Consider the following 25761-nt stretch of genomic DNA (forward strand, 5'->3'; position numbering starts at 1 on the left):
TATAATGTCTTGATTGTACATGCACCCTTGGGCTCCCTGTCAGAGAAGAGACTCTCCCTGCTCTTGTTTGAGACTGATGAAGAGAATGCCTAGTCCTGCTGTAGAAATGGAGCAGACCTAGCAGGAGTCCCTAAGAATTGTTTAGGGACCTCCCTTATCGGTGCTGTACACACAATCTGTGCCAATAGCCTGCCAGAGCTTGGTATTCTAACTGCTGAAGATAGTAAATGACACTCAGGAAATTCAGACACCACCAAATCCCTCAGTACCATGAAGCTCAGTGTTGATACAGCCAGTACTGATGAAAATAAATTAGAAACCTTCAAGGCTGGAGTAGACAGTGTCAATGACAATGATACAGATGAAGCTGGTACTGATACAGAAAAAGACGGTTACTCACCTTTGTAACTGTTGCTCTTCGAGATGTGTTGCTCATATCCATTCCAAGTAGGTGTGCGCGCGCCGCGTGCACGTTCGTCGGAAGAATTTTCCCCAGCAACACCCGACGTGTCGGCAGGCGCCCCCTGGCGTGGCGCCGCTGCGGCACCGGATATATACCCCTGCCGACCGGGCCGCTCCTCAGTTCCTTCTTGCCGGCTACTCCGACAGTGGGGAAGGAGGGCGGGTGTGGAACGGATATGAGCAACACATCTCGAAGAACAACAGTTACAAAGGTGAGTAACCGTCTTTTCTTCTTCGAGTGCTTGCTCATATCCATTCCAAGTAGGTGAATCCCAAGCCTTACCTAGGCGGTGGGGTTGGAGTTAGACACTGTCGAATGCAAGACAGCCAAGCCAAGCGCTGCGTCGTCCCTGGATTGTCGTACCAAGGCATAATGGGTAGTGAAGGTGTGTACCGAAGACCACGTAGCTGCCCGGCATATCTCGTGGATAGGCACTCGAGCTAGAAGGCAGCCGACGAGGCCTGAGCCCTGGTGGAATGTGCAGTGACGCGGCCTGGAGAGGCGTGAGCTAGATCATGGCAAGCTCGAATGCATGCCGTGACCCAGGATGATATTCTGGGATGAGACGGGTTGACTTTTCACTCTGTCCGCCACGGCGACAAAGAGTTGGGGCGTCTTACGGAAAGGTCTGGTGCGGTCAATGTAGAATGTTAGTGCTCTACGTACGTCCAGCGAGTGCAATTGCTGCTCTCTACGGGATGCGTGAGGTTTGGGAAAAAAGACCGGGATGAATATGTCTTAGTTGAGGTGAAAGGATGAAACCACCTTGGGAAGGAAGGCCGGATGTGGGCGCAGCTGCACCTTGTCCTTGTGTAAGGTGGGTCCACCATGAGAGCAGCTGCATCTTGTCCTTGTGTAAGGTGGGTCCACCATGAGAGCGCGAAGCTCCGAAACTCTCCTAGCCGATGTAATGGCTACAAGGAACGCCACCTTCCATGATAAGTACAGGAGAGAGCAGGTTGCCAAGGGTTCGATTGGAGGGGCCATCAGTCTTGACAGAACCAAATTGAGGTCCCAGGAATGGGTGGGGCGGTGGAGCTGCGGAAAAAGGCGCTCTAGCCCTTTGAGGAACCTCGAGACCGTCGGATGAGAGAAAACGGAGTAAACTTCTCCGGGATGGAACGTGGAAATGGCAGCCAGGTGTACACGCAAGGATGAGAGTGCGAGACCCTGTTGTTTGAGGTGCCAGAGGTATTCCAATATCACGTGGATGGGAGCCTGCGCAGGTGCCGCGTTTGACACCAGCAAGAGAACTGCTTCCACTTGGCCAAGTACGTAGCCCTAGTGGAGGGTTTTCTGCTACCCAGGAGGACTTGCTGCACTGGGGTGGAGCACTGCAGCTTCGAGCGACTCAACCACACAGGAGCCACGCCGTCAGGTGAAGGGATTGTAGGTCAGGATGGAGAAGCCTGCCGTGGTCCTGGAATATCAGGTCCTGATGGAGGGGCAGGGGAACAGGGCTGGCTATTGAATGGTCCAGCAATGTGGTATACCAATGTTGGCGAGGCCACGCTGGGGCGATCAAAAACACCCGAGCCCTGTCCCTGTGGAGCTTCACAAGGACCTTGTGCACCAACGGAAAGGGTGGGAAGGCATACAGCAGGTGTGTCGACCAAGACATGAGGAAGGCGTCTGATATCGAGCCTGGGGCGAGACCGTGAAAGGAGCAGAACCTGTGACACTTCCGGTTGCTGCGGGAGGCGAAGAGGTCTATGTGGGGAAAGCCCCACTTCTGGAAGAGAGAATGAGCTACGTCCGGTCGAAGGGACCACTCGTGGGCTAGAAATGACCTGCTGAGGTGGTCCGCTAACGTGTTCTGGATCCCTGGGAGGAAGGATGCCACCAGGTCCATGGAGTGGACTATACAGAATTCCCACAAACTGATCGCCTCCTGACAAAAGGAGAGAGAGCAGGTCCCCCCCTGCTTGTTTATGTAGTGCATCGCGGTGGTGTTGTCCGTGAGCACTAAAACACAACGGCCCCGCAGGTGGTGAAGAAAGGCCTGACAGGCGAGGTGGACTGCCCGTAACTCCCAGATGTTATATGTAATGACAGCTCCTGCCTTGCGTGCGACGACCCCCCGTGTGAGCCCCCCAGCCCAGAGATGATGTGTCCGTCGTCACGGATGTGGACGGTTGTCTGGGGTGGAATGGCATGGCTGCACACACCAGGGAGGGATTTTGTCACCAGCAGAGGGAATGTAAGACGTTCTGAGGGACTGTGACGACAACGTCCATGCTGTCCCTGCGTGGGCGGTAAACGGAGGCTAGCCAGATTTGGAGGGGGCAAAGGCGGAGCTTGGCGTGTTTGGTGACGAAGGTGCAGGCCGCCATGTGACCGAGGAGGCTGAGACAGACCCGGGCCTGAGGTCGTCGGGAAGGCTTGTAGGCTCTCTATGGCGGTGACTATTGCCTGGAACCGGCTCAGCGGGAGCGAGGCTGTTGCGAGCGTGGAGTCCCAGGACAGCCCCAATGAATTCTATTCTCTGAGTGGGCACGAGAGTGGACTTGCCCAAATATTGACCATGAGGCCCAAACACTCGAACAGCTCCATGATGACGGCTACGTGGGCGGCGACCTGGTCTCGGAGGTCCCGCGAACAAGCCAGTCGTCAGGTAAGGGAAGACGCCATATGCGCGACGACGGAGGAAGGCGGCCACCACCGCCATACATTTTGAAGACACGTGGGCCGTGGAAAGGCGAAGGGAAGGACCGTGAATTGGAAGTGACGATCTCGGCACCATAAAGCGTAGGTAGCGTCTGTTGTGTGGGGTAAATGGAGACATGAAAGTACGCGTCCTTCATGTCGAGAGCAGCGAACCAGTCTCCCGGATCCAGGGACGGGATAATAGTCCCCAAGGAAAACCATGCGGAACTTCAACTTCTTTAAGAAGGCGTTGAGCCGCGGAGGTCTAGGATGGGTCGAAGGCCTCCTTTCGACTTGGGGATTAAGAAATAACGGGAATAAAACCCTCTGCCCCTGAGTTCTGAGGTACCTCCTCTATGGCTCCGATTTCGAGAAGCGTGTGGATCTCCTGCCAGAGGAGAGATGCTCGTGAGAGGGGTCCCTGAAGAGGGACAGGGAGGGTGGGGGGGGGGGGCGAAATAAACTGAGATGGTAACCAAACTCCACCGTGCGTAGGACCCAACGATCTGAAGTTAGTCGGGTCCACGCCGGAGGAAGGAAGAAAGACGGTTGGAAAACTGGATAGGAGTCCGGGGGAGGACTGGTGCTCTGCTCTTCGGGTCGCACCTTCAAAAGTTTTGCTTTGGTCCCGGTGGTGGTTTGGCGAACCATTATTCTGGCCCCCCGAGAACCGGGACTGTCTACGGCATTTACACGGCCACGCCTTCTATTAAAGTCCTGTCGAGGCCGTGGTGGGGGGTAGGGGCGTTGAGGTTGGGCCCGGAAAGACCTCCGTTGGGTCTGCGGAGTGTGCATCCCGAGGGAACGCATTATGGACACGGTTGTCCTTTGAGGCTTTGGAGCCTAGGGTCCGTTTCTCAGAGAAAAGGCCCTGGCTTCCAAATGGAAGGTCCTGAATTGTGTGTTGCAGTTCGGGTGGGTAGGGCCGGAACCTGCAACCAAGATATTCTCCGCATTGTGACTCCCGATGCTACGGTCCTAGCCGCCGAATCCGCAGCGTCGAGGAGGCCTGCAGGGGGTCCGGGAGATCTCTTTTTCCCATTTCCTCGAGGAGGCTCTTTGAACTCCTGGGCGGGAGTCCAGCGGGACCAGTTCTGTGAATTTGCCCATGGATTGCCAGGTGTTAAAGTTATAATCTACTGAGAAGGGCCTGCTGGTTAGCTACACTCAACTGTAGGCCCCTGCAGAGTATACCTTGCGTCCCAGTAGATCCATGCGTTTAGCCTCCCGCGATTTTGGGGCGGGGGCTTGCTGGCCATGGCGCTCCCTCTCGTTCACAGATTGCACGACCAGGGAGCACGGAGGAGGATGGGTATAAAGGTATTCGTACCCTTTAGATGGTACCATATACTTCCTCTCCACGCCTCTGGCCGTAGGAGGGATGGACGCCGGAGATTGTCAGATCGAGTCCGCTTTAGCCTGGATGGAGCGGATAAATGGTAGGGCTACACGAGTCGGGGCATCTGAAGAGAGAATGTCCACGACCGGGTCCTCCACCTCGGGGACTTCCTCCACCTGGAGGTTGATGTTCAACGCAACGCGGCGGAGGAGGTCCTGGTGGGCTCGAAGATCAATGGGGGGCGGGCCCGAGGTTGATGTACTCGCCACTGCCTCATCCAGCGAGAAGGAGGATGAGAGACCCGGGACCAATGGCTCATGTTGTGACTCCTGGTCCAGAGGGGGGTCGGTTTCTGCAACGTCCTCAGGGTCCTGGGTTGCGGCTGAAACGTCCGCATCGGCTGGAGGAGGACGACTGATGGTGGCCTCTGGTGCCCGACGGACCGAAGTCGCGGACCGCGACGTTGTCGTGGGATCGCCTTGGGCTTGATGGTAGGCCCAAGGCGTCCAGAAGGACCACTGCATCGGTTGCTCCAGTCCTTGGGATTCCGGAAGGGCACGGGCATCGGGGTCTAAATCCCCATAAAGTGTGCTGTCTGCTCGGGACGAACCCGACAGGTGTCTCGACAGCCAGGGCGGAGCCGACAGTCCGCAAGGTGGGTACCGGACGTCATGCCTTGGCGGAGAGCAGTACCGGGAGTCATACCGGTGCCGAGACCTGGACCGGGACCTTCGACCGGTGCCGTGCCGGGAGGTCGACTGGGACTGAAAGGAGCGGCGGCGCGATTGACTCCGTCGAGAACAGTGCCGGGAGCCAGACCAACGTGCTGAATACTGGTCCGGGGAACGCGACCTGGACCGGTGTCGCGAGTACGACTGGTGCCGAGAGGGGGATCGGTACCGGGACTGCGAGCGGCGCCTGGATGTCGATCGGTGATACGAGCGGGAGCGGTGCCGGGATCTCGACCTCGATTGGTGCCTGCCCGTTGCCTCTATGGACGGTGGCCTGACCATCGCCGGCTTTCCCGCGGAAGGAAGGACCTGCACCGGCGCTGCCGGGGGTTGAGGCAGAGTGGGCTCTGTTAGAGCAATCAGTTCCCTCGCCGTTGCGAAAGTCTCCGGCGTGGTGGGAATGACGAGCTCAACCGAGGCATGTGCTGGGGAGCTGTCTTGCACCGGACTCGACGGTTCTTGCCTAGCCGGAATCGACGGTGCGGGAATCACCGGTGCCGCGGCAGTTGACGGTGCCGGACGGCTCGGTCTTCCATGCTCAGACTGTGGTGCTGAGGTTGGAACCGCAGGAGCTTTGGGCTTGTTTGCCTTTGGAGAAAGGGAGCGGTGCCGGGCTGGCTTCTGCACCGGAGACGGTTGGTGCCGGGGTTTTCCGACGGTCTCCGGTGCCGATGGAGTACTTCTGCCCGGCGCGGACTGCGCGGCACTCAGTGCCGGAGCTGCTGGGGTGAGGGCCGCTTCCATCAGGAGCTGCTTCAAGCGAGAGTCCAGCTCCTTTTTAGTCCTTGGTTTGAAGGACTTACAAATACGGCACTTGTCCGTGAGATGGGATTCCCCCAGGCACTTCAGGCAGCGATCATGGGGGTCTCCCGATGGCATCGGCAGACGGCAGGCCGAGCACTGTTTGAAACAGAGAGAGCCAGGCATGAGCCAGGGCCCCGGGAGGGGTGAGGAGGATTAAACCTCAGCCCTCTAACTATATACAATAACTATACTAACGACTATTAATAACTACTAACTACTAACACACTAAAACTACTACTATAAATGCAGAAAGTCAAAGAACGGGTGAAGAGCTAGGGGAGTGGAGGTCAGCTAAGCCGCACTCCACTGTTCCAACGACCGACACGGGCAGTAAGAAGGAACTGAGAAGCGGCCCGGTCGGCAGGGGTATATATCTGGTGCCGCAGCGGCGCCACGCCAGGGGGCGCCTGCCGACCCGTCGGGTGTTGCTGGGGAAAATTCTTCCGACGAACGTGCACGCGGCGCGCGCACACCTACTTGGAATGGATATGAGCAAGCACTCGAAGAAGCAGCACTGTTGCTGAACTCCTCAAAAACAATACTCCAGTATCAGTGCAGGTGAATGTGATGGGCTGTTTTTATGTCAGTACCGACATATGGGTACTAGGGTGCCATGGAAAACCAACTTCATATTCAAGCCTTGAGCAACTCTTAAGACAAGGCTATCTCTGCCCCTTTTTTCTTAGGGAGTCCTATTCAGTGATCTATTCTTTGGAAGAGCAATGATGAGGCCTCACCCACTCTCAGACAAGGATTTGGGAACAGAAACCTCTGTGGACTAAGATGCAGTGGCTGGAGCCTGGAAACTGGTAGTGGCCAGGGCACTCTTGGAAGAAAACTGCTCAGATCTGAGTCTGTCTTGTGTACTGGATCAGAAGCAGGTCTTAGATCTATCCCGAGAAACAGTTCGCGTGAGCGTCTCTTACTCTGAGTTTGTTTTGAAAATGAACATCAACTAGAACATTTGGCTAGTGAAGTGCCCTCCCCTAAACAAAATGAACATTCTGAGTGATCAGCATTAAAAGATATATAGTCATCTTGCATAAGGGCCAATACTTAAAACAGGGGGATTTTTGTTCAACCATAAAGGATAAAGACCTGGTACCAGGTGGTAAAGACAAAAGTAAAAAGAGAGACTAAAAAGGGAGCTTAATAACCCAAATTACAACACAGTATTAAAACTAGCCTACAGTCACTAGCTATGCTGGTGCTCTAGTGTAAAGGACGCTAACAGCAGTCCCATTTTCCAGCCATGTGCAATAATAAAGATCTGAGGAAAGGCTGTCCTTGCTCCACCCTTTGTGCTCTTGGGAGGAGGGGCGCGAGGGCACTTAGGGTGCCTGCATAGGCTAAAAGACTCCACACCAAGAGTGGAACATACGTCAATCATCACTGACATTAAGATTTTGTCACGATTATTTTAAGTAAACATCAAGGACAAGTCGTAATAATAATTAAAAAAATATTAACAGAAGCCGGTGGCCTGTTTCTGACTTTTACTAAACGGAGGGGGAGGGCATGACAGGGGATAATTGAAGCCTGAGGGGTGTATGTAAGAGAATGACCCCTGCTGTGCAGGGGGAGGGAGGAGGAAGAGCACCTGTTGCCCGTGTGGCTGACAGCTCCGGCCCCACTGGAAGTCCACGGAGCTATGACTTCCGTGACATAATCTTCAACTTAATCATCACGTGAAGAAGCAACATTTGTTCAATTTGATATCTGTCAAGAATTAACCTGACAGCCATCAAAGCAGCATATTTACCAACAGCCTTTTCTAAGCATCTGTATTGGATCTGTTTGAGACCAAATATATGCAGTTTTAGGATTGACCTCCACTTAAAATCAATCATGGACTGCCTTAGAGTATCCAAGCACATCCTCACATAGCAGCAAAACCCAAAAGATAGATTAGAAGGATGACTTTGTCATTGGGAGAGCAGCCAGTGGCATTAAACAAGTTTTTATATCTTAACATGCAACCCTGAGAGTGAAGAGATTTGGTCAGAAGAAAACCCAAACAGGTGGGACATTGCAAAACGCTGGAGGTTTTCCCCATGAATTTACTAGACTATATTTTTTAAGCGACAGCAAGGTATGAATGGCTGTCTAGATATTTGCCTGTAGGTGGTTTGCTTTATTTTGTGCAATACAAAAAAATAAGTTACGCTGTTGGGTTAAAGTCACAGATTTCATACATGCAGAATAAGGTAATACGAAACGATAATCTTACCATATCTACCAATGCAACATAAAGGAACATGCCCGCGGTGACTGCAAAGATCCATAAAGTGATGTTATTGGCATACTGTCCAACAGCTGTGCCTATCAGCATCCCTACGTAAGCCATCATAGCAGACAGGAGATTGTACACAATGGCTTGCTTTACTGTCATACCTGCTTTAAGCAGCACGGCAAAATCACCTGAAATTGAAATCGAATAATGAACGTTTTTAATTGTTATAATCCCACAAGAGACTATATAGATGCATCTGCCCTCAGTTATATTATCTGATCTATCTAAGGAACTACCGAAGTGCCTATCGCTGTGGCAAACATACTGGATGCTTTTTTTAAGGGGAAAAGGAGCAACAGTGTATGACTACATAGCCTACAATACATATCCCTTCCTTGATTAAAATTTAGTTTCAAAGGCAATCATGACTCATACTAGCTGATGAGGGGCATTAACAGAGCTCTAAACGGATCCCAATCCAGCCCTCCCAGGTACAGTGCAGTTGGAGTCAGTCAGGACTGTATGTACAAAAGGAGAGAAGTTCCGAGAGTGGGGGCTGGCCTTTTAATGAAAAATGCAGGTTCATTCTCGACCAGTCCCTCAGATCTTATTAGCGTTCCTCTCATCTTGACAGATTCTACTTTGTATGTGCATAAGGATGACAAACAGGCATTAGTGCCAGGAGGGAGCTACAGCATATGAAGTTGGAAACACTGGTGTCCTTTAGCCCATGAAGCATCACATCCGTCTGGTCCAAAAAGAGACCATTCCCCCCTGGATGGAGGTCTGCATTTCTTGAGAGAGACCAGTGCTGCCAGGAGCTACACCTCATTACCACTGCTGACGCAACCACCCTGGCTGCCGAGTCCGCTGCGTCCCATGCCATCTTGAGGGAGCACCTGGCAGCCACAGTGCCCTCCTCTGCCAGGGTGCCATATTCTTGGGCCAAACCCTGCAGGAGGGACTCCTTGAACTTATGGATGGAGTCCCTTCAGTTACAATTGTATCAGCCCAAAAGGGCCTGATGGTTTGCCACATGGAACTGCAAAGTGGTCGTTGAATTCATTTTTCTTCCAAACAGGTCCCTCAATTGCTTGGCCTTATCATAAACAGATAGTTAAGGGTTAATGTCTCTTTTACCTGTAAAGAGTTAAGAAGCTCAGTAAACCTGGCTGACACCTGACCAGAGGACCAATAGAGGGACAAGATACTTTCAAATCTTGGTGCAGGGAAGTCTTTGTTTGTGCTTTTTGTTTGTTCGTTGTTCGCTCTTGGGGCTAAGAGGGACCAGACGTACACCCAGGCTTCCTATTTCTGAATCAGTCTTCCATGTTTTAAAATGTAGTAGCCAGGGCAAGGCCGGATTAGTCCTTATGTTTGTTGTCCTATAACTTGTAAATGTGTCTTTTTGCTGGAAGGACTTTTACACCTTGTTTGCTGTAACTTGAATTAAGGCGTGGGGGGTCCTCTCTAGTCGATATGATCTGAGTACCCTGTAAACATTTTCCATCCTGATTTTACAGAGGCAACTTTTATTTTTTCTTTCTTGAATTAAAAGCTTTCTTTTTTAAGAAACCTGAGTAATTTTTCCTTGTTTTAAAATCCAAGGGATTGAGTCTGAAACTCACAGGGATTGGTGGGGGGAAAAGGAGGATGGGATGATAATTCCTCCTTGTTTTAAAGATCCAAGGAGTATGGATCAGTGTGAAGACCTCTCAAGGCAACCCAGGGTAGGGGAAAGTCTGGGGGGGAAAGAAGGAGGATGGTTAATTTCTCCTTGTTTTAAGACGCAAAGGATTTGGGTCTGGTTTCCCCAGGGAAGGTTTTGGGGGAACAGAAAGTGTGCCAGACACTAAATTCTGGCTGGTGGCAGCATACCAGATTTAAGCTAGTAATTAAGCTTAAAAGTGTTCATGCAGGTCCCCACTTTTTGTACCCTAAAGTTCAAAGTGGGGGAAAAACCTTGACAGGCCTCTTTATTTTTGGGGGTCGAGCTGATATGCCCATTTGTCTCTTTTATTGGCCACAGAAACCACCAGCGATCCTGGGGGAGGGTCGGTGTAAAGGTATTCAAATCCTTTGGCTGGGACAAAATATTTCTTTTCGGCTCGTTTTGAGGTCGGAGGGATAGAGGATGGAGTTTGCCAGAGGGTCTCAGCAATTTTAAGGATACCACCATGAAACTTAGTGTGACATCATAAAAGCTTTGAACACAGGTGTGTGGAACCCTTAAGGTATAGCTACAAGTCTTCAGCGTTTTAGTCTGTAAAAAATGGATCTTCAGCTAAGAGAATGGTTCTCACCTAGATTTTACTTAGAGGATCCAAAATTCCAACTTGCATTTGCCCCCTCTAAATTAGGTCTCACTTCTTCCAAAAGGCCTTAAAAACTCCAATCACTACCAACTTATCATCTGACTGCAATGGGAAATTGAATAACTGAATGCTGATGTGACCCAACCAAAGCGTGACAGATGCTATACAAGTTTGCCCATATAGCTCTTCCAGAACTCCACCATATTATGCCTCCCCTGAGCATAACAAATGCAGAGCTGAAATGTGGATAACTGTTATTTTAATGTTCCTTTCCATGTGTCACTCACCTTGTATTTCAAGATTTGAACTCTTGCCAGAAGTGTGGCATATACTAAGCCACTTAGCTCCCTCTCCAATTACTTTAAAAGCTAAAAATCTTTATTTTCTCTGTTTCGTGTTTGCTTTTATAAGCTTATTTCCCTCCTTCAGGATGTTGAACACATGATGATGCTAAAAATTCTCATCTACTCAGCATATCAGTCATGCTGACTTTTATACTTCGTTATTAATATTACTTTATCTCCCAAGTGCATCCTGAAGTAACAAACTATGGTAGGATTATGTTACCTGAATAAGGTGAATGTTTTGTTTACAGAAAATGAAAACAGAGAAATATACAGTGTATGAATTTTCTTGATTTAAAAGAAGATTTTATCTTGCATAACACTGAAGTTTGTACAGGGAGTCTGGTAGAGAGAGCACTGAACTTGGACTCAGGAGATCTAGGTTTTCTTCCCAACTGTGGCACTGGTTTGCTGGGCGACCTAGGGAAAGTCACTTTCCCTTCCTGTGTTTCAGTTTCACCATATGTAAAACAGAGAAAAACCTGACCTTTTTTATAAAGCTTTGAGATCTGCTGATGAAAAGCACTATATAACAGCTAGATATTATTATAATTCTTCATATTGCTCAAACAATCTTTTGGCTTTAGAGAAATACGAGACTGATAGAATCATTATCTAGTCCAGGGGTTGGCAACCTTTATTCACTCTGATTTAAGGTTTCGTGTGCCAGTAATACATTTAACGTTTTTAGAAGGTCTCTAAGTCTATAACTAAACTATTGTTGTATGTTAAGTAAAGAAGGAATTGACGTGAATGAGCACTCGAAGAAGAATGGGAAATTTCATTTCAATCAATGCTCATAGATCACATTAAGCCTGTCTGTAGTGTAGACCTGGCCTTAATGTATTTAAGTAATGGCCATAAATAACATGCATGTCTAGAAAGTACTTAAAATGGCAAAATGAAGTCACTAAGAAGAAAAATATTTAAACTAACTTCTGCATACCTGGAATGGTTCAGTATTATTCTTTAAAAGTAGGTCAAAAGTATTTGCTAATTTTTAACCCACCTTTTTAAGTGTGTATATAGAAGTCGCCTCTCTCATCCAGTGAGAACCACTACAAGCAACATATCCTGACTGCAACTCTCTCAGCTTGCCTGAAACCAATTGTGAGTGATTTTTGAAAACTCAGTATAGGTCTTTTGCCCTCCACTTCCGTCAGAGCCGGGGCTCTAAGAGGCGGCTCCCTACAGTGATAGATCAGCCAACCATTACCTTGTACCTAGACAAACCTTTTCCAGCCTCCTGGACAGGAAGTGGAACACTAGTCATCTTCGGAGTCTGTCACTGAATTTGGCGAACAGACAAAACTAAGTAAAAGCACAAAAATGACTGTCAACTGTTTACACCTAGGCTGAGTTTGGCCAGACCATCCAAGTGATTCAGTGCCATTCAGTGAACCCCAGCAAAATACAGGACTCAGTCAAATCCAAACCAAACATGGAAATGTGTTATAAAATTATCATCTCCTCTTGTTCTCCACTAATGTTGCTCCAGGACCCTCCAACGCAGAATACTAAATCACTGGTTCCCTCCCTCTCTTTCCGATGAAATGCAAAACCCATGGTCTTGACCATGTGAAGTAAAATCTCACAGTTGCGTCTCTCAAGAGTGGAGGTGTTAAATTAATTCCATTATCCTGAACAAATTCTAACTCCAATAACATACATTCCAGTTCCTTAAATTCCCCAGCTGATTCACTTCTTGTCCTAAACTGTTGTGTGTAGCATTGTTGTCCAGTACTAAAAACTTCTGCAATACCCCATCTGTAATCTCTTATCTGTCTCAGAGAAATGGTGGCAGGCTAAATCTGTATTTTACTTCTATAGTGCTTTTCATCCAAGGATCTCTAAAAGCTTTACAAGTATTTTGCGGCTTTACCAGGCCCCAGCTAGGTCCTCTCTGGGTAATAACAGACATTAGCTGGATGAGTCATTCATGATATGCTTGTCTGAAACACTAATAGTGATCTCTACTACTAAAGTATGGTGTATTGGAGACAGCAAGAACAAACAGAGAGCAAAGACAAAAGCATCATTTTGAAGAGAGAAAACCTGCCAACATTCTTTTAATCCTAGTACGATCATTTTATCCTTTCACCCAGTCTTAAAAATCTGTAGAAATGAAACCATGGCCTCAGAAAATAGTGCCTCAAAAGATCTTCCAGTTACAAATCTGCTAGGAGGTAGAGAAGATTGCAAACGGCAGAGCTGTAATTCAGCAAGGGAAAACAGTCAAGGAGAAGTGGGATTGTAACATTACCCACTGAACTGTGAAAAAAATATCTGCAAAACAGCAATGCTAATGCTAGCCTTAAAGAATAATTGCTTTAAAAATTCTGTCTTAGTGCCAATGGATTTCAGATACATATAGCTATCTGGAAGCCCTAATTTGCAAGGAAGCAAAATATTCTCCCATGTACTCAATCTATTATGAAATGTATAGACACTGATAATCCATACCCGCCTCTCACCAGGGCTGCCAAAACAGCAGTTCAGCAGCAAGATAGCTGCATCTTAAAAAGTCATGTTCATAAAATTTTCCGTTTTGCCTATGCAATTTTTTTCTCTAATATCACATATGCAATGTGATGCAGCACACCTCTTCTATTTGCAGGACCCCATATCAAACAGGGTTGACTGGTAGTGGACACAGTGTTCCTCCTTATGAGCTCTTAGCTGAATGAAATTCACAGATTCCTATCCCTGACAGAATAATAAGTTCACAAATGTGTTACCAACCAACAATGTACTCAAATGTATTCAGTAAGAACATTCGAATAACATACATTCTGAAAGTTTCACATGCAGAATGGATGGTATACTGATGACACTAGATTCCTAGTAAAATACAGACTAATGTTCTGATTATACACATTGAATAAATGGCATAGTAAATTGTATAATCATGTTCTGCATGTGAGTTTCTACTGGTGTAAATGGTCACGCTAATAGTTTTCACATTGCATTTTGTTTACCTTCATTACTACTGTGATGACTCGTGGATATATTTTTCATATAGCAGCTTTTCATTCAGTGTCAAAGAGACTAAAAACAACCACATTTGAAGTTTACAGAATTAATTACCTAATTCATGGGGAAGCTCATGACAAAACACTGCTACAGATGTACTAATTCCTCCTGTCAATCCGGCACTAAAAGCTGCTCCTGGAAAAATAAGATGCAAATAACTGTATTTTAATTTTGTTGGCTATGCTAAACAATAATCAATAGATAGGCAATGTACAAAGTTCCCTTTGCAGAGATTCCAGTATTTTTCAACGTACATGTGAAATATTCAGAACAGTGGACTTTCTATTTCCAAAGACACTGGTAAGATCTGGGTGAATCTGGATGGATGATGCTATAACAGAACCCAAAATGCCACAAAAGCTGCTTACTTCTGTTCCAATTTCTCTCTCTAGAGGATTGTCTTTGCTACAAAATTAGGTTGTCTTAAGTTAGGTCGACCTACAGCCACCACAGCAATTAAATCAACTATTGGTATCCACACTGCCTTCCTTCTGCTGGTGGTGCGCATTCTCACCGGAAGCCCTTACACTGACTAAAGTGGAGAATTGTGGGGCACTGAGAGCCAGAGTGTGGCACCGATAGCCACAGGGGGCTTACAGCTAGAGCCCCACCCCCGGGCTGACCGAGATGTGAGCCCAGCATGAGGCTTAATTTCACAGCAGGGACCCTACCAGGAATGAAACTGACAATCTTGTCAGTTTTACAGCTGCTATTATTTCATATTTCCTCTCCAGCTCTGGCTGTCAGTGTGGCGCTGGGCTCACAGCTGGTGCTCCTGGTCCCAGCGCTGATAACAGGAGCCAGAGACAAAATGTGAAACAATAGCAGCTGCGAAGCTGACAAGAATGTCAATTTCACTGCTGGTAGGCTCCCTGCTGTGAAACTGAGCCCTGTGTGGGGCTCACAACTCGGGCTGTCAGCTCCAGGGCAGGGGGTGGATTCCAGCTGTGAGCCCGACACCGGGCTGACAGCTTGGGCTGTCCGTGCTGGGGCTCAGGGGTGTCCAGCTGTGAGCCCGGCACCCATTTAACAGCTCAGGCTGTCAGCTTCAGGGCGGGGGTGGGGGGCACACAGACCCAGCTATCAGGCCACTGAGTTGCCGTAACTACATCAACCTAAGCGCTATGCCTCTTGCAGAGGTGGCGTTATTAAGTCAATGTAATGGGCAACTTACATCGTTGGGTGTACCACTGTAGTGTAGAAACTAACAAGAATCCTCTATGTTTTTTTCAATTTGGGGTATACATTTAATTTGAACCTTTATTATGGTGTTTTTAAAAGTTTCCATGCAGCTTGCAGGCATTTCACTTTTATGACTGTACCTTTTAATTGCCATTTAGCTAGCTTCCTCATTGTTGTGTAGTTCCCCTTTCTGAAATTAGTATAGACAAGGCTTGCACCACAGCTGCTGGCATTTTTAAACACCAAGGTTCTCAAACCTGCTCTGAGCAAGATTAAACAAAATGCTAGTGAAGCCTTGTCTGTACTAGTCCTCCTGATATTACTGTCACCCATAGAACTTTACCAATGGGAAATTTTACCAAGATTACCTATGGTAGGTTCAGCCATAGAGAATATGCTCAACACCTTGTATTTACTTACCTATTGCTAAACCATCGCTAAAATTGTGGATGCCATCTCCCATAATTACCATCCAAGCTATATTAGCAATTCCAGTATCTTTCAGGTCCTTTCCAGAATGGCAGTGACCATGAGAATGTTTGTGATGCCAGTGATGGTTGTGTTTCCTAGCTATTTTATCCTTTCTATGGTTGTCATCATATTCTGCATCATGAAGACCATGGTCGTGAACAGAGAGAGAGACGTCATTGTGAGAATGATGCATGTGGTTTCCATCTTCTACAGACAGAAAGTTTTTAGGAGGGGATTCCAACTGGCCATCTAGATCAGTTAGTTCAGTTTCATTAAGTCGATCTTCAGATACAACTGAGTCATCGGCACCTGTATTAAAGCCAGAGAGAGACATGGTGCATTAATTCTTAAGTAAGAAACCACGAACAAGCATGCCACCGCATATCAATGTTTTCAGATATTCAACGGCTTTGCTAAAACACAAGAAGAAAACATAGAAGCCTATTAAACATTCCAACACTTCCCAAGCTAAAGATCATTGTTTCCGCATGCAGCTGGAGTAACAAAGAATTCTCTTTTGCTGCTGTTTACTGTGGAATGTTTGCAGGTCATGCAGAAATCTCAATGCAATGCAACTGTTCTGCACAATAAGTCATCTGCAGTACACAGAACCACTTTCAGCCTGACCTAGCTTGTACCTGATAATTTGTTACTGACATATTTAGAAAAAGCTCATGTTTTAGCAGAGTTAAAAGCAGAAAAAAATATGTCAAGAATACAATAATAAAATCTCTTACAGGCCAAAGACTGAGGACAAAGTCCACTGAAAACTTTACATGGTTATTTCTGTATGCATGCGCGCACACAGGTAATCTGATCAGCACTGGAGTGCAGCAACCTCTGTGTCTGAACATGGCAGCTCTTTAAAGTTACTTGTACTGCACCCTTTTTATAAGTGCTCATTTCACAATGTAGTAGATCAGTGTGATTAGTTTTACAGGAGTGACAGAACTAATTTTACTCAGAAGCCACAAAGACAACAAAGAACAAGGAAAAAGGTGAATCAAATGCTGGAAAGTATTTAGCATGTTCCAGGTACAATAAGTTTGCTGGTGTCAGCTCAGGTCGAAGTGATAAAATGGTCTAGCTGAGAGAGAGGAACGATAAATATAATAAGGGTTACTTCACACTGGCCAAGAAGGTAACTTTGATTTTGAAAAAGACAGTTACTCACCTTTGTAATTGTTGTTCTTCGAGATGCGTTGCTCATATCCATTCCAATTAGGTGTGCGCACGCTGCGTGCACGTTCGTTGGAAGATTTTTACCCTAGCAACACTCAGTGGATTGGCTGGGCGCCCCCTGGAGTGGTGCCGACAAGGCGCCAGATATATACCCCTGCCGACCCAATCGCCCCTCAGTTCCTTCTTGCAGGCTACTCCAACAGTGGGGAAGGAGGGCGGGTTTGGAATGGATATGAGCAACACATCTCGAAGAACAACAGTTACAAAGGTGAGTAACCGTCTTTTCTTCGAGTGCTTGCTCATATCCATTCCAGTTAGGTGATTCCCAAGCCTTACATAGGCGGTGGGGTCGGAGTGAGATGTTGCAGAATGCAAAACTGCTGAGCCAAAGGCTGCATCATCTCTAGACTGTTGAACCAGAGCATAATGTGAAGCAAAGGTGTGGACCGAAGACCAGGTAGCTGCGCGACATATCTCCTGGATAGGTACATGAGCCAGGAAGGCAGCAGATGAAGTCTGAGCCCTGGTAGAATGTGCGGTGAGATGGCTCGAGGGAACATGAGCCAAGTCATAACAAGTGCGGATGCACACCGTCACTCAAGATGAGATTCTCTGAGAGGAAACAGGTAGGCCTTTCATTCAGTCTCCTACCGCGACAAAGAGTTGGGGCGTTTTATGAAAGGGTTTTGTCCGCTCAATATAAAATGCGAGCGCTCTAAGGACGTCCAGGGAGTACAATTGTTGCTCCCGTCGCGTTGAGTGTGGCTTCAGGAAGAAGACTGGGAGAAAGAAGTCCTGGTTAACATGAAATGCCGAAACCACCTTAGGGAGGAATGCTGGGCGTGGTCGCAACTGCACCTTGTCCCTGTGGAACACAGTGTACGGTGGATCCACCGTAAGAACCTTAAGCTCAGAGACTCGTCTGGCCAATGTAATGGCTATGAGGAAAGCTGTCTTCCAAGACAGGTAGAGTAGCGAGCAGGTTGCTAACGCTCAAATGGGGGAGACATAAGCCTGGTTAAAACCAGGTTGAGGTCCTAGGTCGGGGCTGGGCGGCGTACTTGGGGGTATAAGCGCTCCAAGCCCTTGAAGAACCTCGAAACAATAGAGTGTGAGAACACGGAACAGCCACTTTCCCCTTGGTGGAAGGTAGTGATGGCTGCCAAGTGTACCCTCAGTGATGATACTGCTAGGCCCTGCTGTTTGAGAGACCAGAGGTAGTCCAAAATAGAGGGAATCGGGACTTCAGTGGGAGTAAGATCATGCGTTTCGCACCAGCAGGAGAAACGCTTCCACTTGGCCAGATACGTTGACCGGGTGGAAGGTTTCCTGCCACCCAAGAGAACTTGTTCTACTGATGCACAGCAACGTAACTCTGACTGGTTTAGCCACGCAGCAGCCACGCCATGACGTGAAGGGCCTGCAGGTCTGGGTGGCGAAGTCTGCCGTGGTCCTGAGTTATGAGGTCTGAGTGGAGTGGCAGGGTAATTGGGTTGGCTATCGACAGGTCGAGCAACGTGGTGTACTAGTGTTGCCTGGACCATGCTAGAGCGATCATGATTAGGCGCGCTCTGTCCCTGTGGAGTTTTAGCAGGACCTTGTGAACCAGCAGCAACGGTGGGAAGGCATAAAGCAGCTGGCTCTTCCACGGCATCAGGAAAGCATCCGAGATCAATCCCGGGGAGAGACCTTGGAAGGAGCAGAACATCTGGCATTTCCTGTTCGCGCACGAAGCGAACAGGTCTATGTGGGGAAATCCCACTTCTGGAAAACAGAATGAATAATGTCTGGGCGGATCAACACTTGTGAGACAGGAAGGACCTGCTGAGTTGATCCGCCAGAGTGTTCCGAATCCCTGGGAGAAGGACGCTACCAGGTCTATCGAGTGGGCTATGTAGAAGTCCCAGAGTTGGATGGCCTCCTGACAAGGGGGGAGGATCATGTCCCTCCCTGCTTGTTTATGTAGTACATGGCTGTTGTATTGTCTGTAAACACCGAGACACACGGCCTTGTAAATGTTGCTGGAACGCCTGGTACACCAGGCGGACTGCCTCTCAGTTCTCGGACATTTATGGTAGATGCCAGCTCCTGAGATGACCAGAGGCCTTGAGTACGAAGGTGTCCGAGGTGAGCACCCCAGCCGAGAGATGACGCGTCCATCGTCAGGGACATTGAAGGTTGGGGCAGATGGAATGGTAGCCCTGTACACACCAGGGAGGGAGTAAGTCACCAGTCTAGGGAACCTAGGGTGCTCGGGGGAATGGTGACCATCGTGTCTATTGGGTCCCTGCCCAGGCAGTATACTGAGTTGAGCCAAGCTTGGAGAGGACAGAGGCGGAATCTGGCGTATTTGGTCACGAACGTGCAGGCAGCCATGTGACCCAGGAGACCGAGACAAGTGCGAGCCGAGGTCGTTGGGAAATTCTGTAGACCTCAGATGATTGTTGCCATCGCCTGAAACCGCGGCTGTGGTAAGCAGTCCCTGGCTAGATTGGAGTCCAGGATAACTCCTACGAAGTCTAACCTCTGCATGGGAACCAGAGTGGATTTTTCTATATTGATCATCAGGCCTAGATGTGTGAATAGGTCCTTGACGATGCCCACATGCTGGGTGTCTTGGGTCTCGGAGGCCCTCGGATGAGCCAATCGTCCAGATATGGAAAAACGTGTATCCGAAGTCGGCGGAGATAGGCGGCGACTACGGCCATACACTTTGTAAATCCCCTTGGGGCTGTAGAAAGGCTGAACGGCAGGACCGTAAACTGGAAGTGCTGACGGTTGGCTACGAAGTGGAGGTACCTCCTGTGCAGAGGAAAACTGGCGATGTGAAGGTACGTGTCCTTCATGTAGAGAGCAGCATACCAGTCTCCAAGGACGGGATAATGGTCCCCAGGGATACCATGCGGAACTTCAACTTTATCATAAACTGGTTGAGTCCTCGCAGGTCTAGGATAGGTCTGAGACCTCCCTTCGACTTGGGGATTAGGAAATAACGGTAGTAAAGTCCCTTGCCCCTTTCGTCCTTTGGAACCTCCTCTATAGCTCCCATGGCGAGGAACGTCCGCACCTCTTGCAAGAGGAATTGCTCGTGAGAGGGGTCCCTGAAGAGGGACGGGATTGGAGGGTGGGAGGGCGGGGTTGAAATAAATTGGAGGTGGTACCCGCGCTCCACTGTGCGTAGGACCCAGCGATCTGAAGTTAACTGGGACCACGCCGGGAGGAAGTAGACGAGACGGTTAGAGAAGGGAGGAGAAGGATCCTGGCCTGTAACTGGTATGCCGTTCTCGGGCCCCCCTTCAAAAGTTCGTCTTTGGTCCCGCTGGTGGTTTCGACGGACCTTGATTTTGGCCCCCTTGGGGTCCTGACTGTTGTCTACGACCACCTCGGCTGTGCTGCCTGCCAAAGTCCTGTCTTTGTCTAGGCGCAGAGTACAGGTGGTGAGGCTGGGGACGGAAAGGCCTGCGTTGGGTCACCGGTGTATGCATGCCAAGAGAACGCATCATCACCCTGTTGTCCTTCAGGCTTTGCAGCCTGCGGTCAGTCTTTTCCGAAAAGAGACCTTTACCATCAAATGGCAAGTCCTGAATGCTATACTGGAGCTCCGGTGGGAGGCTTGAAACTTGAAGCCATGAGCTGTGCCTCATGGCAACACCTGAGGCCAGAGTCCTGGCTGCTGAATCGGCGGCATCCAATGAAGCCTGGAGGGAAGTTCTGGCCACCTTTTTCCCTTCCTCCAAGAGGGCAGCGAACTCTTGGCGGGAGTCTCGAGGGAGTAGCTCCATAAACTTACCCACCACTGCCCAGGTGTTCTAATTATAGTGGCTAAGCAGGGCTTGTTGATTTGCCACCCGGAGCTGTAGGGCACCTGCTGAGTACACTTTGCGGCCAAGTAAGTCCATTCGCCTAGCCTCCTTCGATTTCGGGGCTGGCGCCTGCTGGCCATGGCATTCCCTCTCATTAACAGATTGGACGACTAGTGAGCAGGGAGGAGGATGGACATACAAGTACTTGTACCCTTTAGAGGGCACTATGTATTTATGCTGGACTCCCCTGGCTGCAGTAGGGATAGAGGCTGGAGACTGCCATATAGTATTGGCATTGGCCTGGATGGTCCGAATAAACGGTAGGGCCACTCTGGTGGGGGCATCCGCCGACAGAATGTCCACTACTGGGTCCTCTACCTCTGGGACCTCCTCCATCTGGAGGTTCATATTGAGTGCTACCCTCCTCAGGAGGTCCTGATGGGCTCTCAGGTCGATAGGAAGAGGGCCTGAGGAGGATGTTCCTGCCACCACCTCATCTGGAGAAGAGCAAGAGGAGATGCTGGGGATGAGCGGGTCCTGTGTGGCCTGTTGCTCTTGGGCGACCTCCTGCTCTAGTGGAACCTGGGAGTCCGCAGGGTGAACTGGGGCTTCCTCCATAGCAGTCAGAGGGGGACGGCTAACTGTCACCACTGGCACTCGGTGCTCTGGTGGGACAGAGCGGGACGGAACTACTGGTACGCCTTGGGCCTGGTGGTACACCCAAGGTGTCCAGAATGACCACTGATGGGGGCCTTGGTCCTGGTCCTGGTCCTCTTGGTGGGCACATCGGAATCGCAGTCCTGTGCATAAGAGCTGTCCGCGTGGGACGACACTGATGTGTGTCTGGATGGCCATGGAGGGGCCGAAAAGCCCTGGGCAGAGTCTCTGTCTCTAGCAGATCTTGCTCTACTCGGCACCGGGGACCGGTACCGGGAGGCATACTGATACCGGGAACGAGATCGGGACCTGTGACTGGAGCGGTGCCGGGAGGTCGACCGAGATCTCAAGGCTCGACGTCGGGATCGGCTATGGGAGTCATAGTGCCTGGAGTGGTGCCAGGAGCTGGAGTGGTGCCGAGAGTAGCAGGACAGCAAACGGGATACTGAACAGTGTCATGAGTGTGACCAGTACCGAGGAGGAGAACGGTGCAAGGACTGCGAGCGGTGCCGGGACTGCGAGCGGCGTCGGGAGCGGGAGCGTCTACAGGACCTATAACGTCTGTGGGACCGTGATCGTGAATGGTGCCGCTCTGCTGTGCTGACAGAGGATGGTCTTATCAAGGCAGGGTTGCCGATAGACTGTATTACCCGCACCGGCGATGCCGGGGGTTGAGGCAGCATCGACTCTGTTATGGCAATCAGATCCCTTGCCATTGAGAATGTCTCCGGCATGGATGGAATAGTAAGCTCAACCACGGCTCGCGCCGGGGAGCTGACAGGCACCGGACTCGGAATTGACAGTGCCGATGTTGTTGGTGCCGGGCGATCCGACTTAGATGAGCTCTCTGGCTGAGGTGCAGGTGGCACGGAAGCAGCAGGAATCTTAGGCCTTCTCGATCTCGGGGAGAGGGAGCGGTGCCGAGTTGACTTCGTGCCGGCGACGGCCGGTGCCGAGAGGCCTTGGCAGTACTGGGCAGTCCGGTGCCAAGGAGGCGCTTCTGCCCACCGATTGTCCAGCGCTCGGTGCTGAAGGCGGAGGGGTAAGAGCCGCCTCCATGAGGAGCTGTTTTAGCCGAAAGTCCCACTCCTTTTTTGTTCTCGGCTTAAAGGCCTTGCAAATGTGACACTTGTCTGCCAGGTGAGATTCCCCGAGGCACTTAAGACAGGAGTCTTGTGGCTCTCCTGTCGGCATCGGCTTGTGACAGGCCGAGCACGGTTTGAAACCCGGTGAACCGGGCCTGGGCTCCAGCACCGGGTGCGGGGAAGGGGCTAATCCCCGAACCCCTCTTAACTATAACACTAACTATGAACGATAAGAATTAACTATAACTATATACACAAAAAGTAACTAGAGAACTATGAGTAGCTAGGAAGGAGGAGGTCAGTAAAACCGCACTCCACAGTTCCAACGACTGACACGGGCAGTAAGAAGGAACTGAGGGACAGTTGGGTCGGCAGGGGTATATATCCGGCACCATAGCGGAGCCACTCCAGGGGGTGCCCAGCTGACTCACCAAGTGTTGCTAGGGTAAAAATCTTCCAATGAACATGCACGCGGCGCGTGCACACCTAATTGGAATCGATATGAGCAAGCACTCTGTGCAAGTAGAATGAATTATATTGTAAGAATAGGAAAGAATTAAAGAAATGTTGTCTGCACCTTTAGAAAGTTTCAGGAATGTTTGCTATCTCATGTGCCAGAACACAGACATTAGTATGAACAATTGCACCATTTTAAGGGCAATTGGAAAAGTATTAGCTTAGATCGATACCAATCAGTAAGGAAGTAGGGATATGCATGCTGTGTCACAGGTAGTTTCCTTCTTTGTTCTTTTGTCTAACTCCTGCTCTTTTAGCTGTATAAATAAGACTGTTGAGGCCTTGCATGGCACTCACATATTCTGAATGTTATTGGCGGAGCGCTGCGCTAATAAACAGAGTGGTCTGACAAATTGTGAGTCCTGAATCTAACTTTGACAACTCCAAGAAGAAGAATGGGTTAAGCAACTCTTAAATGTTCTTTGACATTTTCTTAAATCAGACAAACAAAATTACTGGACAGTTTCTCACATATTATTCTGAGACTATTTCAAGAGAAGGACCTTAATCTAAGTGGGATGATCCTTACAATGACAACAGTATTTCAATTAAAAAAAGATGTAGGCTTCTATAGTTAAGCAAAATAATTGTTTTGTTTTTTATTATGGTGGTAGTGGGGGAGATTTACTGGGTGATTTCAAATTCATTTGTCTAAATCAGCACTCTGACAATTAACTGAAAAGAATATTTTATTTTTCCTTAGAGGCCAAATTCCCATCTTCTAGTAAAGGAAAGTAAAGCCATCTAACACACCAAGGGCTCTCACAGCAGAGAGTGTTTCAGTGCTTCTATAACTATAGCTGGAGCTTGCAGTCTTATATGAGGACAGCTGATTGGGTAATACTAGTCTTATTAACAAAGATTTACAGAGAGGGAGTGATAATATACAAAGCGATAGGTTACATGCCGTGACACTCTTTGCTTTGAGTCTCAAATGTCAATGACAAATTCTCAACATTAATGTCTACCTGCCAGGGGTTTGAGCTGAAGCCAGTCAGCATTTGGCCTATTATTCAGTTTGTGTTCTGAAAGCTTCCTTCCAATTGGCGATTCTTCAGTCTTCTGTTTTTTCTTGCACCACTTCTGTTTAGACTGAAACACACAATTGTCAGTGTCTAGTTTGTAATAAAACTGAAAGGAACGGAAGATTCACTGAAGTTTTGTCATACATATCACTTCAATATTCAGTAAGATTATCTTTTGATGTGAATCTCAGAATTACAGAATTTCAGATATTCACGAAGATCATCACTGCTACAGATTATGGGAATTTTCTGCTACAGACAACAGACCTACACAATCAAATAACATAATTTCCTAAATTAGCACAATTCATATACAGAATACACCATTGTATTAGCTAAGAGACACTTCCCATACAGAACTGTTACATTCATTTAATTTGTTCAAGTTTAAAATTTGCATTTAATGAAGAAAATTTGCTCCCTTCCTGTTTGGTGTGCTTTATGACCAAGACTACAGGCTGTGACCACAGGTTTTCCACACCAGTTTGGAGGATTTAATTCATTAATCTTAGTGAAAGATGTATGTAAATCCATGCACCCTATACTCATAGCCTACACACAATTGTAATAAACTTTGTACAGAATACACCTTGTGAAGTATCACTTGAAAACTAATAACTTGTTGGTCAATAATATCATACTGAAATGTATATTGCAACATAATATGCAAAGTTATGAACATAAAATGAAATTACGATGGAAATGTGTTTACCAGACAAGTCTGGGAAGGGGTAAACCTGTTTCTTAAAGACAAAAGACAAGCTGATGCCTCTAGCCAGGTGTCAAAAGTTTACTGACAATCACCTATCAAGTGGCCATTCTTTGGCAAGGAAGGGGAGCAGGAATAGATCAATCAGCATTTTAGAAGACAACATGGAACCTCTTTCACTAGGAGACTCCATATCTCCATCCGCACAGCAGGCAGGAACTTGATCTAGGGGTAATGCTCAAGAAAATCCATTTCAAGGGGTTACTGAACTACAAAAGTGAAGGGCAAAAACACCCCCAGTATTCTCTCTCTCTCTCCCTCTCTCTCTTTCACTTCAGATGACAAAGAAACCAGCCCTTCAGACTTTGAGAGCAGATCCTGACTTGAGAATTTGATGCCCCTATGTTGCTGGGAACATGCGGTAAGAATTTTACCTTGAAACAAGTCTAGTTTGTTAAGTTTCAGTTACTAGGAAGCATTTTATCTTTATTTCTCTTGTAACCATTTCTGACTTCAATGCCTTATACCTGTACTCACTTAAAAATCTATATCTTTGCAGATAAATAAACTTGTTTTATTCTTTAATCAAAACTAATTCAGTGTTGTGTTTAAACCGAATCGTTTGGTAACTCCAAGTAAAGCAGCAAACCTTTCCACTGATCCCTTCGAGGGGCAATGGACCTCTAATATCTGTCCAGGAAAGAACCAGGCAGTGCAGAATACACATTTTGGGGGAAAATCCAGGACTTGGAGCATGTTGGGATCATTCTGGAGGTAGTGATCAAGGCTGCTGGAAACCAGAGTGTGGCTGATGTGTAGCTGACAGGCTGCTGGGGTCAGAATTGCTGGACCAGGACTGTAGCTATACACAGACACACCCTTTGTGAGAGGCCCATGTTGGAAGCTACAGCCACAAAGAATAGTAAGGAACCCAAGTTGCAGGGCGGGTAGTGTCACAACCCCTTCAGTATATTCACTTTCGTCCCCTTCTGCCATATTTTCTCAGAAATAAATGCCTTTCATGTGAAAAAGCACTATGAGAGGAAACCATATCCTTTTTAGATAAAGAGTGTTATAGAAAGAGTGATAGTCAAGTTTTAAATGTAAGGTCTGTAATTCTTGACATTTTCTTATGGAGAGAAACTCCTAATGATTCAGAAGCCTTGCAAATGGATTCATAATTTTGTACACCATCACGTTATGGTCAGACAAGTCACTACCAG

At 48.2% G+C, this 25761-nt stretch overlaps 1 protein-coding gene across 4 annotated transcripts in view; it reads right to left on the reverse strand.

The window, feature by feature from the left end:
- The window catches only part of SLC39A10 (solute carrier family 39 member 10), a 64050-nt gene that overhangs the window by 5811 nt on the left and 32478 nt on the right, over positions 1 to 25761 (reverse strand). For 3 of the 4 annotated variants that reach the window (XM_075070042.1, XM_032803634.2, XM_032803633.2), the window contains exons 6-9: positions 23773 to 23935; positions 15511 to 15870; positions 13963 to 14043; positions 8214 to 8404 (exon numbers count right to left, since the gene is read on the reverse strand). In XM_075070042.1, coding sequence (XP_074926143.1) covers positions 8214 to 8404; positions 13963 to 14043; positions 15511 to 15870; positions 23773 to 23935 — 795 coding nt within the window. The remainder of the gene's footprint in view (positions 1 to 8213; positions 8405 to 13962; positions 14044 to 15510; positions 15871 to 23772; positions 23936 to 25761) is intronic. The other variant, XM_075070041.1, reaches the window with a different exon arrangement.

The sequence above is a fragment of the Chelonoidis abingdonii genome, chromosome 10, assembly GCF_003597395.2.
Source record: "Chelonoidis abingdonii isolate Lonesome George chromosome 10, CheloAbing_2.0, whole genome shotgun sequence".
NCBI lineage: Eukaryota > Metazoa > Chordata > Testudines > Testudinidae > Chelonoidis > Chelonoidis abingdonii.